The 17,758-nt window shown below is 40.8% G+C and overlaps 1 protein-coding gene across 1 annotated transcript in view; it reads right to left on the bottom strand.

Annotated features, from left to right (window-relative positions):
- Nucleotides 1-7,326: 7,326 nt before the first annotated feature.
- Nucleotides 7,327-17,758, bottom strand: part of LOC140238775 (exocyst complex component 8-like) — a 36,470-nt gene continuing 26,038 nt past the window's right edge. The window contains exons 16-17 of the mRNA XM_072318673.1: nt 10,631-10,798; nt 7,327-9,164 (exon numbers count right to left, since the gene is read on the bottom strand). Coding sequence (XP_072174774.1) covers nt 9,069-9,164; nt 10,631-10,798 — 264 coding nt within the window. The 3' untranslated portion in view covers nt 7,327-9,068. The remainder of the gene's footprint in view (nt 9,165-10,630; nt 10,799-17,758) is intronic.

Genomic DNA, 17,758 nt, shown 5'->3' with positions numbered 1-17,758 from the left:
TACATGCTCTTTCATATTTCATAAGAGGTTTCTCATTATCTCACCAAAATATGTTAGAAACCTGAAATTAGGTCTCAACCCTGTACAGAAATACAGGAGACCATCATCATAAGCAAACACTTGACGAGGACAATGGCCTCAGAAATGATTGTCTAAACAAACGACATTGTAAGAATATGATATACAAGTCACCACTCACTGAGTGGCGATAAAGAGAGAGGGAGGTTGGAAGAGAGAGAGAGAAAAAAAAAGAGACAAAAACAAGACAATTATTTATGAACATTTTCTTCAACATTATTTGGCTGATTTTGTACAAGCTGCCCTTACTTGATGCATTAATGGAATCAAGCGTTCTTTGCACAATCTGAAATCACTTTCTTTATCATATTTCTCATGCATATTCTGAATGCTGCCAATGTGTGGAAAGACAGAGTGGAAGAATGGATTTCTTGTTTGTTTTCCCCAGCAAGTGGCTTTTAGTCACGCAAAGTGGACATGGTACATATACCAGTAATTACATTTTTGTTACCAACTTCTTGAAAAGTCTTTTTGTAACAGACTTCTTGAAAAGTCTTTTTTATCAATAGCAGGCCAATGATATAGTGTTGAGATGTCTCTGTTGTATATCAGTTGGTTAGACTTGTAATTTGTTCAAATCAAAAACTTGCATTTACCATGTACTTCGGTGAAGAAAGATCTAGCTTTTGTCTCATTTCCTTGCTTGAAAAGCCGAAGTAGTATTTGATTTTATAGAATTTTATACTGTGGAGCGTCATCTGCTCATATCACTGATGCCTATCGCTGCTTGTCGCTCTTTCCAAACAGCAATGTTGAATAGTGCAGTCATTGTTGTTCTTGCTTGATTAAAAACCAACCAGTTCATGCCTTTAACTGCCTTCATCTTTTTAACACATGTCTAGCTCAAACATTCATCTATGCCAAATTTATAAGAGATATAAAAAAAAAGAAACGCACCCAGCAGAGAGATTTTTGAATGCCACCGAATGAGATTACTGCCACTAAATTGAGAGTAGTCATTATAGAAGAGGATTGTGATTGCAAATGATGGGTACATACACCAGGATCTCATGGATACAGGTGAATTTGGTTTACGAGTGTCAAAAGGTTTTAAGCACATGCGTTGGATTGCTCTGTTGTATATCAAAATACTTTTGATATCGGCCACCTTTTGATATAAAAAACCCTGGATTGTTTTGTTGTTTAGTTCGTATTCTGAATAATCATAATTCAAAAGAAGAAGAAGAAGAAGAAGAAGAAGGAGAGCCTTCGTAATGCATTGTATGTTCTGTCAGCTCAGTTTTCAGAGTTTTGATGAATATTAGAGTAAATTGATTTCAAAATGTAGTGATTCTATTGTCAAGTATGTTTAACAAACTACAAAAGTGCAGTGTCAGACTGTAGAAATGATCATTGGTTGTGAAGATGGGGAACTTGTAATTTTCTATTGTACTATCGTTATTTGATTTCAGCTACATGTAGCATACTATCTTCAGGAGTACTAATCACAAGCAACTATTTTCCACTATTTAATGATACACTAATCAACTGCAGGTGATAGCTTAAATCTGGGATGAAAGTGATTGTTTAAGAACTCAGAAAAACAAAAGCAATAATACTAACTACCAGATTGTATTAAAGACCCAGTAGCATGGGAATACCATGGAGTATTAAAGTAGACCCAGCTCAGATACATTCAAGAATCCCTGTAATGAATCGTGTACGGCATTATCACTAATCACTGTGTAAGTACACACACAGCGGAAGAATCTTGACTAGAGTCAACTGTTACTGATGAGTGTATGCTTCGATACACATATTCGCTGACTCAAGCTATTCAAGGTTTATGAATGTACGTTGGTGACCAGCGAATGACAATCAGTTCAATTGGGCCACCCATGTTTCCTCATGCTATGGGGTCTTTAAAGTGAAATGTGCAAGGCCTTGGAATATGCAGGCTGATGATGCAGACTTTGACATTTGCATATTCATGTCTTCTTTTTTTTTTTTTTTTTTGACCTGTAGGAGGTTTCAATCAGGTACAACTGTAAGTCAGTGAGGTGTAGTCTTTCCAGGGGTAAAGAATTGTTGGGCATAGTGTTACAGTTGATTCCCAGTACAAAGAAGTACAGTGAAGAAAAGTGATTTAGAGTATTTTGTCATAATTATGTGTATGTACTTTGATGGCCCATGTCTGTGACAACGCTTCAGTGAAAAATCAACTCGATTTTACATGTAAGTATTTTTTTTATTTTTTTTATTTTTTTGCGCCTTATACTTGTTAAATATGTGCATAATATATGTTCTGTGATACTTTTCCATATTCTGCTGAATATTGAGATGTTTTCCAGACTTGCTTTAATGAGAGTGAGAGACAAGTTAGAGTGTCGTATCTTACAGACACCATAGCCGCGGTCACGCTGGCAAAACTTTGCAAAGCTCAAGTTCGCAGAGTTTTAAGTATTGACTGCAAACTTCCTGAAAACTTTTTGCGAAGCATCCCACTCAAACCTGGGAAATCTCCTAAACCTCTGAAAATTCTTGAAGTTTGTCGCTAAAACTTTGTAAAGTTTGTCGTGTGACCAGTCTTTTTTCCCTACTTGTGGTACCTCTGAAGCGCATGCTCGTTGGGATGCATTGTTTACGGAACAATCAGTTGATGTCAGACAGTGTGTGCTTTCTTCTGGGTTTTGCATGCACAGCAGTCAATTGGCCCAAACTTCAAGAACTCATCAGGGACTGAAACTTCGAGAAGTTTAGCCGCCCATGTGAACGGGCGAGCAAACTTAGCAGAGAGTTTCCGAAGTTAAACTTTGAGAAGTTTTGCCAGTGTGACCGCAGCTAGTAAGAATCAGTCTGAAGGTTTATCGTTGTATGATCAATGATAGTAGATTATCTCTCTCTCTCTGTTCCTTTTTAGCTCACCTGAGCCAAAGGCTCAAGTGAGCTATTGCGATCGCCCTTCGTCCGTCGTCCGTCGTGCGTCGTGCGTAAACTTTTTACATTTTCATCTTCTTCTTGAAAACCCCAGGACCGATTTTCATCAAACTTGGCAGGTAGCATCCCTAGGGGGTTAGGAACTCAATTTGTTAAAATGGGCACCATGCCCCACCCAGGGGGCCCCCAGGGGGGCCCAAAGCCCCCAAAATTAAGGAATCTGTAAAAATCTTCTTCTCTAGAACCAGAAGTGATAGAGCTAAGTTAATACTATGAGTTAGTACATTGATGACTGTAGTTTCAAGTTTGTTCATGGCAGGATCAGGGGTGCCCCCCTTAGGACCCAGGGGAGGGGGTGGGGAGGGGTTCTAATGGGGCCTTAATTGTACATTTTCATCTTCTTCTTGAGAACCCCATGACCCATTTTCACCAAACTTGGCAGGTAGCATCCCTAGGGGGTTAGGAACTCAATTTGTTAAAATGGGCACCATGCCCCACCTAGGGGGCCCCCAGGTGGGCAAAACCCCCCAAAATGAAGGAATCTTTAAAAATGTTCTTCTCTAGAACCAGAAGTGATGGAGCTAAGTTAATACTATGAGTTAGTACATTGATGACTGTAGTTTCAAGTTTGTTCATGGCAGAATCAGGGGTGCCCCCCTTGGGACCCAGGGGAGGGGGGTGAGGAGGGGTCCTAATGGGGCCTAAATTGTACATTTTCATCTTCTTCTTTAGAACCCCATGACCCATTTTCACCAAACTTGGCAGGTAGCATCCCTAAGGGGTTAGGATCTCAATTTGTTAAAATGGGCACCATGCCCCACCCAGGGGGCCCCCAGGGGGGCCCACACCCCCAAAATGAAGGAATCTTTAAAAATCTTCTCTAGAATCAGAAGTTATAGAGCTAAGATAATACTATGAGTGAGTACATTAATGACTGTAGTTTTGAGTTTGTTCATAGGAGATCCAGGGGTGCCCCTCTTGGGGGCAGGGGTGGGAGGGGGGGGGGTGGTTGGGAAGGTCCAAATGGGGGCCTGAATTGTACATTTTCATCTTCTTCCTGAAAACCTCATGATGGATTTTCGTCAAACTTGGCAGGTAGCATCCCTAGGGGGTCAGGAGCTAAATTTATCAAAATGGGTACCATGCCCCACCCAGAGGGCCCCAGGGGGCCCCAATCCCCAATAATTAAGGAATCTTAAAAAAAATTGGGCCCTTATTGTACGTGTTCATCTTCTACTTGAGAATGCCTGGTCAAATTTTGGTAGAGCTGTGAATAATTTAGATTAGTGACTGCGTGAAAGGTGAACTTGCGATACTCAGGTGAGCGCTAGACCTGCGGGTCTCTTGTTCTAATTCAGGATTTGTTGGCTGTGTCATTGTGCTTCCAGAATATCTACATCTTATGTCGGCAATTTAGCTTGCCTCTTTCTTTCTTTCTTTCTTTCTTTCTTTCTATTCTTCTCGATTATTTGTAAGTTATCATGTTTACATAGTATGTTTCGATTTGTATATGTATAGATTTACTGTAGATTTTAACCAAAGGTTTGTCTTGATTTTTTTTATCATCATTCTATCTTACAATATACGTATCTTGATCTTGTATCATCCTGGGTGAAAATGCTGATTACTGTATGTCGCGAAAAGATGCGGAACCGCCTTAGTTTAATATTGTTATTTCTGCCCATTCAAGTGAAAGTTGGTAGATAAAAAGTGCACAGTGGCTGGAATTCTTAAAGGGAGTGTAAGTGTAGTCCATGGATTGTGGAAAGTTTGATTTCCTAGGTGCATGTGAAACAACATGTATGCCAACAGACGTCTAATAAGGGAGGCAAACTGACTCTTGCGCATGCAAGGTAAGCCCATTTTGTTGTAGTCCATGGAATAAATTTTAATATATTTGATGTTGAACTATCATCATGAATTCCACCTAATACATATTACGGTGGTCATGATTCTCTGTGAGTGAAATGCTGTTTGGAGCAAATTAGTCCCAATAGACCAGAAAATATCTCCTCTTGTCCCCCCCCCCCCCCACCTTTCTTTGCACTTGGGATAAAGATCCAGAAACATTGTGAATGCGGCATTCTTTTACCAGATGAACTTTTTTTATCCTAGGTACAAGTGTACATGTACGATGCTAACTCAGAATAAGGTGATCTAAATACAGTCAGAACACCTCATGTTACCTCGTCATTTTCTTTGGTCCTGTGGAACACTAAAAAATGCTTTTTTTGAGCTACAGATGATAAGATATACCTGATGAAATGATCCAAATTCTCTGGTCCTTATCAACTTCTCTTTGCCAAGATTCCACTGTATGTAGATAGGTGCTCTTAGACTTTCAGAGCCATGTAGAATGCCTACTCCACTGGAAAAGTTGTCAGATTCATTGTAAATTAAGTGTCCCTTGAGCATCAGTGATTTGTTTTGATATCTTTCAGAACACTTAAAATGAGAGAAGGTTCTTGCATCTTTTGTGCCACCTCTGTGCCAAGCCTGAAAATGAAGCAATAAATTTGAGCAATTACGGTGTATGCACTTATTCACAATGTTACCCAGAATTGCGCTTAAACCTGCGCTTCTCAACTGTTTGGCCTCGATGTTAGCCGGAAATGAAATGAAAAATTCATATTTGATTTAGCTGGGCCTCGAGAAAGTCTGTAGGATCCAAAATGGGCTGCATGTGGGTTGAAAAAGGTTGAGGAGCACTGGTTTAAACTATTGTCATTACGTAAGCCTGCATTGCCATTTTAAAAGTCCAGAGCAATGTACATTTGTATCACCACAATTATCGACTAATTTTTTTTTTTCTGCATAATGTATGCTATGTTCTATTTTCTTTACTAATTTTGCAAAGTGCTGGTGAACAGTATGCTTGACTATGCTTCAAATACTCTCTTATATGTATCAAAATCACTTTAACAAGTGTCATTTCTACACCTAGCCTACAAACCTGTAAACATTCGTGTAGCTGCCCATCATTTCAGTGTTGAATTATTGATATAGATTGTGTCTTCAGTAATACGTTGTGACATGCCGTGTAGCTCTCTTACAAATTCTGTGTGATATACATAAAGTGAATTAAATGGTAAGAAATCATGTTGCTTTCTACACAACACTCGTAAGTGGTAGTATGTGTATCCTCTTTTGAACAACTAAAAAGATTATTTTATATTTAAGATCTTTGCTTTGTGATTAAAAAAGCATTTTTCATGTACACAATGTCTCATTTGGTGTGATTTATTTGTTTGCAAGACTGTATTATTGAACTATTACAAAATAGTCCTATTTGGATGATTATTTGAACTTGTGTGCATAAACAACTTTGCCGATATCAATGTTATAACTCTGGCCAGTTTTTTGAAAATTTTTAGGAATGAACTTCTGAAAGTTGAAATTTGTCTTTTAACACATATTTCCTGATAGCAGGTTTCCTTTTGTGTGAAGATGGTTACATGATACCGTTTTACCCTTGTGCAGAGCTTTGAGATAGAACACAACACACACACAGACTGACATAAATACACACTCAAACACAGATACATGTAGACCAAATACTGTGATAACTCCTTGGACAGACATACACACAGACATGCACACACAATACTGAAACTGTAACTACATGTAGGTACTTGTTATGGAGTGTACGTATATATGTCAAACCAACCAAAGGAGGTTCACGAGATGGGACTTCCAACTGGCTGTAATTATTCAAAACAGCTTTCAGTTTTCCGTGGATACACAGAAGAATCCCACAGGTACATTTGTGCCTTTGATGATCAATGTTTGATACCACTGTCTTTGTGAGCAATCGGAAATTTCATTTTGAAAGCTAGTATACTGTTAGATATACAGGTGTACATTGTAAAGTTGCTTGTTTATTTTTTAAATGAAATAAAATTTCAGTGAATGACAAAGCACGTAAAACTAAAGTAAATCCCATCCAAAAAAATATGGACAGAAGTGCAAATCTGAGGTATATGTTGTGAAAATACATGTGAAACTGTACCCCAACCAGAAAGCCAATTTTTAAAATTATTTTTCCTATCACTTCGACAAATGCAACTGATATGGTATACTCTTCACGTATACATTTTGTAACTCTTTATAATTGATATGGTGTTTGTCAGATTAGTGTGAAGACATATAAAGTTGAGTAATGTTGTGACTCTCATCTATTGAACCTCTTCGGTCAAAGCTAGAGACTTTGTCGATGTGATAACAAATCAGTGATTGTGGATGAGGATAATCCCCCCCCCCCAACTTATCTACTGTCATAAAGAAATTCAAAGTACAGGCAAATACGAGTACAGTTGTAAATAGGCAAATGTTGGAAGAAGAACAAACTTTCATCAATTTTTCAATGACGTCTTTAATATCATCCACCATATTGCACTTAACTTCTTACATAAATTCAGTAATCATGCATTCTGGAATATGGACACCATATACGCTACATGCACATTTACTTTAAATCTACTTGTATATAATAAAATGGCACGTTGCTACTCACACTTTGTACGTACATGTACCTGGTACTCTGCAAACTTTTCAGAACCAGATATTGTTAAACGGTGGTCCGCAGATGGGTGCAAATGTGAGTTTCACCCCCCCCCCCTCCCCACCAAAAACAGGTTTGATATTTGACAGCTGATGAAACACTGTTATGAGGATCAGTCAAACTGACCAAACCAATTAAAATAGTAACAAAGAGAAAACCTCACTTTAGTTATTAAAGGTTGCTAGGCACCAGTGCCTAAAAGCCATCTGAACATTGCCAGGAAAATAACTTGCCAGAGTTACTGTACTTCATGTGATGTTTGCGGAGATGATCTTGCACCGAGAAAGATCACCACAGAAAAATTAAGATCAGTCTTGTTCCCAACATAGACGATCATGTGTAATCCTGTCGTTTCTTCAGAGTATCGGTTGCATTATGTACGGTGAACATCACTATCTCTGGTGGGAATGCTCAACAGTTTACAATGATATGCAAATCACAAACTACTGTCTACCTGAAATCGTATCAAAAATAAATAAACCAAACATTACTAAAGAATTACAGTACCATCGTGTCCATGACTATGATGTAAGGAGCTTCTGGAAAACATGGCTGTTAGCAAGTTTTAAATACTAGTTTACTTGCAACTGAACGTACAAACAACCAGATTTTGTGATATCTGGAGTACAAATCATTAATTACAACAAAATCAAACACAGGTTTCTGTCCATCTACTGTATACACCATATTTCTTGAGGTTTTTATTTTCACAAATTTTGTGAGTTGGGTATTATTTGGGAATTCAACATCAATACACAAAAAATATTAACTTCGATCCTGACATGAATGCGAGAGACATGCACACATACATTTCTCTATTCATTTCTCTAACCCACGATAGCAAATCTAGCCAGTTGTGACCTTGTTGAGTTTAGTTTATCACGTAGTTATGTTATATGGCACTGTACATACACCACACCAGACACGCCAAACAGTGCGAAAATACACCAGATGGTGGACTGCACTTACTCGGAAGAAAAAGAAGAAAAGGATAATGCAGTACATGGTTTGCTTAACTGCTAGAGCCTTTCCCAGAGAACTTTACTAGCATGCAGCCCCATACATTAAAGTACAATGTTGTTATTGAACTTGACCACTGATACCCGAGTTGTCTATATCACACTCCATACTTGCAGGGTTACCAACCTTGTAAACATCATTGCAGTATCTGAGGGCAGGAAAGGCTTTTTTTTGGTGGAAAAACGGTATTTCTACATTTCCTGCAACATACACGTGCAAGAATACCGTGTAGGAAAAACAGTATTTTCCAACGAGCCTGTAGTATTTGTAATGGCAAACACAAAACAAAAACAAACACAAAAAAGTACAAAATACTGCACAAGAAGTAACAGCTGGCATTACTTCTTGGGACAATGCCGTTGGCCCAGATGTTCACTTTAAGGACTTTACCCAATTTTGTCACTGGATTGATTGATACTGTACCTTCATTGCTTTTGGCTTCTACACGGAAAACACAATGGAAACAGAGGGGAGGACTGCCTACAAAAAAGGAAAGAAAGGTCCATCGGTTGGGAGCTGTATCAGTCCTGTGCTAGATCAAGACACCCAGAGTCCTGACTCGCTGTGAGATGACCTGGCTGCGCTTCTGAAGGTCCTGCAGCTCCTTCACCTTCCGTCCAGCCACATCCTATGAGAAGACACACACACCAAAGTTGTCAACTTGAAATGGGGGGCTTAGAATCTGCAAACTGTAATTTCAATATCAACACTGAAACCACTGCTCTGTGATCAATTTGCTATTCTACTGCAGTAAAAGTGGCTGTCCATGCAATTCTGTCCTCTTATAAAAGTGATAAACATAACGTCGCTGGGGTGACAAGACCTTGTATCTGCAATTTTGGTGAAAATGACTTTTTTGGATTAATAGTCAAATAATGGGTTCAGTGATATCCTGTCCAAATCCAAACTGTCTTACTCCAAAAATGAAGCCACCAATGCATGTCAAAGGAAAGGCTATTCCATTTGTTATAGTGCTTTGGCCGCCATGTTTTTGGCTCTCCTGAACATTTGACATTTTGTAGATAGGAGGTCTTGTCGCCCCAGCGACGAAAACAAAGGGAAACTGACCAGGAATAAATATATTTCATTAGTGAAAAATTAAGCAAAGAAAAGAGGATTCCATCGGGATTAGCACCCGAGAACTCCAGATTGCAAAACCGCTGCTCTACCAACTGAAAGCCCTAGTACAGTTTTGTCCCAGAAACCCTGAATTCTCGATGCTCAATGCTCTCATAAAATTGTGAAATATTTTGCAAGCTAGTAAATTAGATCCATTATCAAATCTGATGTCATAACAATTATGAGAAACTTCATCTTCCTGTGATATCAGTCATATGATAGCTGTTTTACCGGCAGCAAGTCATTTGTACTACTATAGCTGTTGTTACACTGGAAAAACTTCTTGAAGTTTAAGTCCTCAAAGTTTGGTCAGTCTGCATGCAAATTTCCAGAAAACTTCTCACAAAACTTTTCGCAAAACTTGTCACAAAAACTACAGATATTTTCTAAACCTCTATAACTTTTGAAGTTTTTGCAGCCTGAATGCATGCAGCTGAAACTTCACAAAGTTTGTCACATGACCAGGCCACTTCCTGTCTGCCGTGCCTCTGAATGCTGTCACACTGTGTGTGCTTTCTTCTTTGTTACATGTGTGTGCCAGTGACCCAAACTTTGAGAACTTATGGAGAACTGAAACTTCAAGAAGTTTGATCACCAATGTGAACAGACAAGCAAACTTCACAAAGTGATCTCAAAGTTAAAAATCACTATGCAAAGTGATCTCAAAGTTAAACATCACTATGTGAAGCATCCTCAAAGTTATTAAACTTCTTGAAGTTTTGCTAGTGTGACCACAGCTTATCACAATCTTATGGTAGTATTACAATGTTATATGTATGTCCTTTTGGTGAATGGAATGGCATCTTTTTGGCGATGTGGCTACATATCAAGTCATGACATACATATCTGTGTGTAAGTTTAAGCATTATGCTATTCGCACTTTGTGAGGACAGAACAACTTTCTTCTAAAATTCATAAAGAAGATGGACTAAAATAAAATGAAGAGAAATGGAAAACAACAAACGAGATTCTCACCGATAGTTTCTTCTCGATGAGCGGTAGGAGCATCTTGAAGATGTATTCGACATTCTTGAGGATAAACTGTCGCTCCTCCTCAAATCTCTCGGCTGTGACGGCGCTCTCCATCAGCTGGATGTGGTTATCAAACACCTCCACCAGAACCTCCACGATGTTGGGGTAGAGCTGTGTGGGATATTCGATTAAAGCTCAAAGTCAGTTGTGTTATATCCACCATCCACTCTAACATATCAGATACATACTATGTAAAGTGTCACATTGACAATAGCATTAATATGTCATTTTAAATTTGAAAATGACGCAAGATTGCAAATGACAATGTATGACAAACATGAGAACATTTGAAACTAACATTTCTAACCGTAATGCAGGCAACTTCAGTTAGCACGAAGTCTTCCGGACTGGCAGTTTTCTTTCGTTACATCAAAATTTTGTTATATCGGAAGAGGATTTTGCACCATAGACTTTTTAAAGGAAAATAATTTTGAGGCCTGAATTTTTACTTTGTTAGACAGAAATTCTGCTATAGCTGTGCTCATTGTAACAGGAGTGACCTGAGTCAATCTCCACAGCAGTGACATAACACGGGCATCTGCACCCATTCTATTTACTGGTGGGGTTTAAAGACAATAAAAAGTTTTGGTACCTCAAAAGTTTCCCTGAATTTCCTTGTCTTGGTTTGTGTTTCAGGTTAAAGTACGTTGTCTGTGAGAATTACTCGCCCCAAAGTGCTCTCATGTATTAGTAATCATGCAATAATGGTTTCGTACCAGAGCCGTCGTGGTACCGCGGCGATAATTATAGCACAATGTATACGTTGTACGAAACCACTGACTGCGACCAGCACCGTGCAGCCCCATACGCATAGCTAACAGCGACCAGCAGCCCCATACGCATAGCGGGGGCTTTGCATTGTAGCATTCAGGATCATGAAAGAATTAGTATCGCGGGTAACAGTCAGTTTAAAATCCAAAAATTTCTTCAATTTGAAGACTTACCAATTAAGTTGAAGTATTGAAAACAGGCTTCGGACAACGTTTGGTTCTGCCAATAGTCCCTTTCTGTTCGAATTGATGACTGAATGTGACTCGGTCGAGAGGACCTTGGGAAGCTACATACAATGTACACTGAATACTGGGGTCAGCGCATGCGCACACAAACATCTTATCCGTTCATGGATTTGAAATCTGTGTGCATGCATGTTGTAACAAATTTGCCTCTTTGTTATTACTGAGTATTTTCACCAACTCAATCGGGATACTCGCCAAAGTATATGGCTGGCAGGCACCTCAGCTCATCGCTCACTCATTCATGGTCACCTCACAGTCACACCCTCGCTCATCAGAGCAACCACCAACAATGAGCACCCACTACATGCACTTATTATGCAGACCAAGACATCACAAAATGAGTCAACAGTCAGGGTACATACCGTTCCGATGTGTTTAATCACGGAGGATCAACTCCAATAGCTTCAGTGTAGGTTGATTCAAGTACAGAGCATAGCAAGAGAGAAGTACAGTAAACAGAGCATTACAGCCAAAAAACACCACTGTGGCAAGATTCAGTCTTCACCCCACGCACTGCAATCCCCGGACAAACTCATCACCAACTAACTGACTGCCAAGATAAGTGCACATCACTAAACTTTATACTGACCTGACACTGGGTCAGGCACACACACACTCATGACCCGTGTACTTTAACACATGACCTATGACTACAGTACAGTACACACTCCAGTGCACACTCCAGTGCACAGCCCTGGACTGATCCACTACAGTGAGAGGGGTGCTCTAGGCAATTTTGTGACATAACCCTCTACCAAGATTGAAACGTCCCAGTTTCAAATTATCTGAAAACGCCACAAAATTCACAGAACGTTATTTTTTTCAAAGAAAACAAAACGAAAACTATTTACAAACTCTGAGGTACGACTGACCAACACACGTATGGCAATTAAGGCATCAAGTTTAACATACAAAAATATAGTTTTTCACGTAGCATATAACATGTAGAAACATTTCTTGTCACACACTAATGTTTGGCAAACAGTTGTTTTAGCACTAAAAAAAGTATCACAACTTTAGAAAACGTATGTCACTTCCATACTTTGCATTTTGAAACACCCTGTATCTCTTGGCACAAATAGTAGGAATGTGAATACAAGCATAAAACTTCATAAAAGTCACGTTTACACCTGAGGAACTTGCAGCAATTAAACTCCAGATGTTATCATACATGTAATACAAAACAAAATCATGTCTCGTTCATGGTAACAACGCACAACCGTCAAATCGTTCTGGTAGAGAAAGACAACAGAGAAAGTGAGCAGAAATAGTTGAAGAGAAGGGGGAAATGTGAGGCAGAACCTGTATGGATAGTCGAAAAGGAAAAAGCAAAAGTGACAGGCGATAGAGAAGGAAAGTAGAGAAGGGTAAGTTAAGACATAACATGAATACTTTCAATCTTCTAGTACTCACTAGAAAACAAGATGTTTACACGGTATGTACACAAATCTTTCCGAAGTCCAACAACAACGAACTTAAGACAAAAATCACAAAGTACCATAAAATCAAGTACACTTTCAGAAAGTGCTGACAAGATTCTCCAACAATGTTATCAACAAACAGACTTAAACATAATAAACATACACCTGGCATGTAAAAAGGTTAAGTTTAAATCAGGTTCCCTTTGTTTCTCTTAAAACATACATGTAACATAATTATAAACTAATTTTTTTTTTTTTTAATACACCTGTTCATATACATGTCAGCCATACTTCTCCTTTGGCAAACCTGCTATGGGATAAGCTTTATACACAATAGACAAAAAAAAATGTACCTTTATGTGTACACTATACATGAACACATAGTTAGAAGAGAGTGAAAGTCTGTATAAAAACACATGTATACTTTAGCGTGAACACAAAAATACTAAGGCAGTTACATCTATCATTTCCATTCGATCTGTGTGCTTCGTAGATGTGAACACAAATTTATATGATCGGCAAACTATTTCTTTGTTACTGCAAAGAGAACTCACACAAACCGAACTTTTCGTAAAGTTTTCCTTTACCATGTGTCAACACAAGGCGTAACAACAGCATTACTTAACAAAACAGAATTGTTTTTGAATACTGGTGTACCATATTTACAATACTTACAACATATCAACTTTATCAATGCATATAACCTGTAACAGAAAAGATACAGAGAGGGAGAGAGGAAGAGATGGGGAGAGAGAGAGAGAGAGAGAGAAGAGGAGAATAGGTAAGGTTAGAAACAGGTTCAGAAAAGAAATAAACGGTCATAAAACATAGATACATGCATACATACGAACAAAACCATGCATTAACCATTACTTTTTCGACAAAGCGTGATTACACTCCACACTGTTATCCCAGTCCTTAGGGACCTTTACAGTGTAAGTTATTGTCGAATCAAACTGTCGGATGATGCGTCCATCGTAATAATACCGGATGGTCTTCTTCTCAACCGCACTTGCAAGAAGGGTGGTAGGCGCAATCGGGGTGGGGGGTGTATCTTCCTCATCTGTGTCGCTGCCGCTAGCCGACTGGTTATTCAAGCTTTGTAGTAGGAAAGCTAGTGGCTTTCCACTGGGGCGAGATGTGGGCGTTGTTCCGAACTCCGGATTCGATGATGGGGCAAGGGAGATCGCAGGGCTGGCAGGGGCAGTCCCTTGGGAAGACGGGATCTCCCCTCTTGGTGGTTCGGGAGTTGGCCCATGGGAATGGCAGGGTGCTGACGAAGTACCAGGCAGGAGCATGGTGGTGGGGGCTTTGGTTTCGGGCAGAGGGGATTTATCCGGTGACGGGGACAGCCTTCCTTCCCTGCGTCGGACGGTCCTCCGATCTCTTCTATGATGAACAAGGTCAGTATGGCGTCTGAGGTTGTACGACCGATGCGTTGTATAATCACAGTCCCTGCATCTGTAAATGTGTCCCCGGTAGATGTGATGTACATCCCTCAGGTGGGAGTTCAGTTCTCCAATTGTGGTGAAGGTTTTCCCACAGCGTCTGCAGGCTCTTTCTTCGCGATCAGCCATTGTGAAATCTGGGGGGGGGGGGGCATAATAATATCATTTTATTAAGGACAGTAATCCTCTAAGTACTTTGGACGTCGTCGATTACGCATCGGGTACCGTGAATTCCTGACACGTGTGTACCCATCATTATTTCCACTCATTACCGTTTCCCTCCCACATTGTGGGCTACTTTGTGTTTTATGTTCAGTAACCGATGGCTCATGATTTTCATCTTGAGGAGTGTTGTCTGCATTGTTGTTGACATTAACAACATTAACTTCGTCCCTATCCCCTGGCTTTTCCCATGACTCATGCTGAGGTGGCTCTTTATCTATGTCAGTTGTACAACTCTCACTGACATCCTCATTTACCTCATCCACCTGAGGATTGGATGGTCTCCTCCATTCCCATTTCTGTTGTGATATGCCTTCCCCATGGCATGGTTTGAGTCTATCTACATGGACGACCTTGGGTTTAGCGCGAGGACTGAGTTGGATGCGCATCGTTACGTCAGATAGTTTATCCACTACAAGGTATGGTCCTGTCCAGCGTAGCTGCAGCTTCGGGGAGACTCCTTTCTTCTTGGATGGGTCATGTAGCCACACAATATCGCCTACTTGGAGCTGGTGATCTTGCGACTTCCGATCATAGGCCGTTTTCTGCCTGACCGCACTCTTCTCCAAGCATTCCTTGGCTCGTTTGTGGGCATCCCTAATCTTTCTCCTTAATTGTTGGGCATAGTCATCAGCGACAATTTCTTCGTCGTCTAGTGATGAAGTTGTCAGGTCAATAGGCATCCTCGTCTCTCTCCCGAGCATCATCATATTTGGAGTTTCTCCTGTAGACTCCTGGGGCGTTGCCCGATATGCACTAGTAGCGAAAGCGAGGTGCTCATCCCAATTTTTCTGTCCTTCGGTTTCATGGAGCAGCATAGCGACGATGTTTATTAGGGTTCTGTTAAAGCGTTCTACCAAACCATCAGATTTGGGGTTGTAGGGTGTAGTCCGGGTTTTATGAATCTTGAGGAGGGTGCAGACTTCTGAGAATACTTGGGATTCAAAGTTTGAGCCCTGGTCCGAGTGAAGTTCCAGAGGAATGCCAAACCGGCAGATAAACTCATCAACAAGTTTCTTAGCCACTGTCACTGCCTTGGCATCCGGGAGAGCATAAGCCTCCATCCATTTTGTATGATAGTCACCTATCACCAAAATCCACTGATTCCCTGAATCAGTCTTTGACAAGGGCCCCATTAAGTCTATCGCAACCCGTTCCAGGGGTGCTCCAACACGACTTTGTTGTAATGGTGCTTGCCGTTTCCTTGGAGGCGATTTCCTTCTCTGACACAGAGAACACGTCCTTATAAAGGACCTCACATCAGCTGTCAATCCGCTCCAGTAAAACCTTGCCTTTACTTTCGCAAGCGTTTTGCGGGAGCCAAGGTGTCCACCTAAGGGATTCCCATGAATCTCTGCAACTACATCTTTGCGGAGTTTCTCAGGTAAGAGTATTTGTCTCCTTACCAACCTCCCATCATCCGACTCCCACCGTCGGAAAAGGACACCTTCATGGGTCTCAATTTGATCCCATTGAGCCCAATACGTCTTTACTGCTGATGATTTTTGAGCTACTGAACTCCACTCTGGTCTCGGATCATTGTTTTCTTTCCTGCTCATCATCCATCTGAAGTCTTCATCTGCTAGTTGGGCGTCTCGTATGTCTGACAGTGCTAAGGCAGGCTGTGAAGTAATACCTCTGACGTTTCCATCTGTGTCATCTTTTGGAGAGGTGACTTGGGACGTAGTCAGGACTTCAGTATCTACCTCTTCTACCTTCCTTCCACACTGTTTACACTGCATGCGTGATAGCCCATCTGCATTTGCATGTTTGCGACCTGGTCTGTGTTCAATCTTGATTTGGTATTCGGACAACTGTTCAAGCCATCGTGCCATCTGCCCTTCAGGATTTTTGAAGTGTACCAACCAGCGTATGGACGCATGGTCTGTCCGGACTTTAACGTTCCTGCCATACAGGTATTGCCGGAAATGTTTCAATGATGCTATTACTGCAAGCAGCTCCTGTCGGGTGACGCAGTAATTCCTCTCTGCCTTACTAAGCTTCCGGCTGAAGTAGGCAAGCACCCGTTCCTCTCCATCCTGAACCTGCGACAACACAGCTCCAATGGCTTCCGAGCTGGCATCTGTATCCAGCACAAAGTTGTCCTCCTTTGTTGGGTACGTCAGTATGGGTGCACTCTTCATCCTCTGTTTCAATTCCAGGAAGGCTGTTTCACAGGCGTCATTCCACTGAAACTTAGCGGATTTTCCTGTCAGTGCATGGAGGGGAGCAGCAATTCCAGCAAATCCTCTTACAAATCGTCTGTAGTAAGAAGTGAGGCCGAGGAAACTCCTCACTTCCTTCTTGCACTGAGGTCTGGGCCATTCATCGATGGCTTTCACTTTGTCTGGATCTGTCGACACACCTTCGGAAGAGACTACATGCCCAAGATAGAGGACAGACGTTTGAAAGAGGTTGCACTTGCTCGACTTGAGCTTGAGGTTTGCGTCTCGCAGTCTTGCGAAGCAAATTCGTAGACGCTCGATTTCCTCTTCCACTGTTCTTCCGAAAACAATTATGTCATCCAAGTAGATCAGGAGGATATCCCATTGAAGTCCCCTCATCACCTTCTCCATGAGGCGTTCAAATGTCGCCGGCGCGTTGGTTAAACCAAATGGCATCACTTTCCATTTGTATAGGCCATTGCGCACTACGAACGTGGACTTCTCTTGTGCTGCCTTGTCAAGCGCCACCTGCCAATATCCTGATGACAGGTCTAAAGTTGAAAACCATTTGGCTGACTCTAGAGCATCCAATGTCTCATCAATGCGAGGTACGGGGTAGGCGTCCTTGATGGTGACTGCATTTAAGTCTCTGTAGTCAATGCACAATCGTTGAGAACCGTCCTTCTTTCTCACAAGCACGACATTTGAGGCCCATGGACTATCAGAGGGTTCGATAACACCCCTTTCCTCTAAGTCCTTTACTTGACTGTCTATCTCCTTTTGATTAATAACAGGATGC

Source organism: Diadema setosum, chromosome 15, assembly GCF_964275005.1.
Source record: "Diadema setosum chromosome 15, eeDiaSeto1, whole genome shotgun sequence".
NCBI lineage: Eukaryota > Metazoa > Echinodermata > Echinoidea > Diadematoida > Diadematidae > Diadema > Diadema setosum.
Note: the sequence above shows the minus strand (reverse complement) of the source record. Positions and strands in the feature narration are given on the sequence as shown.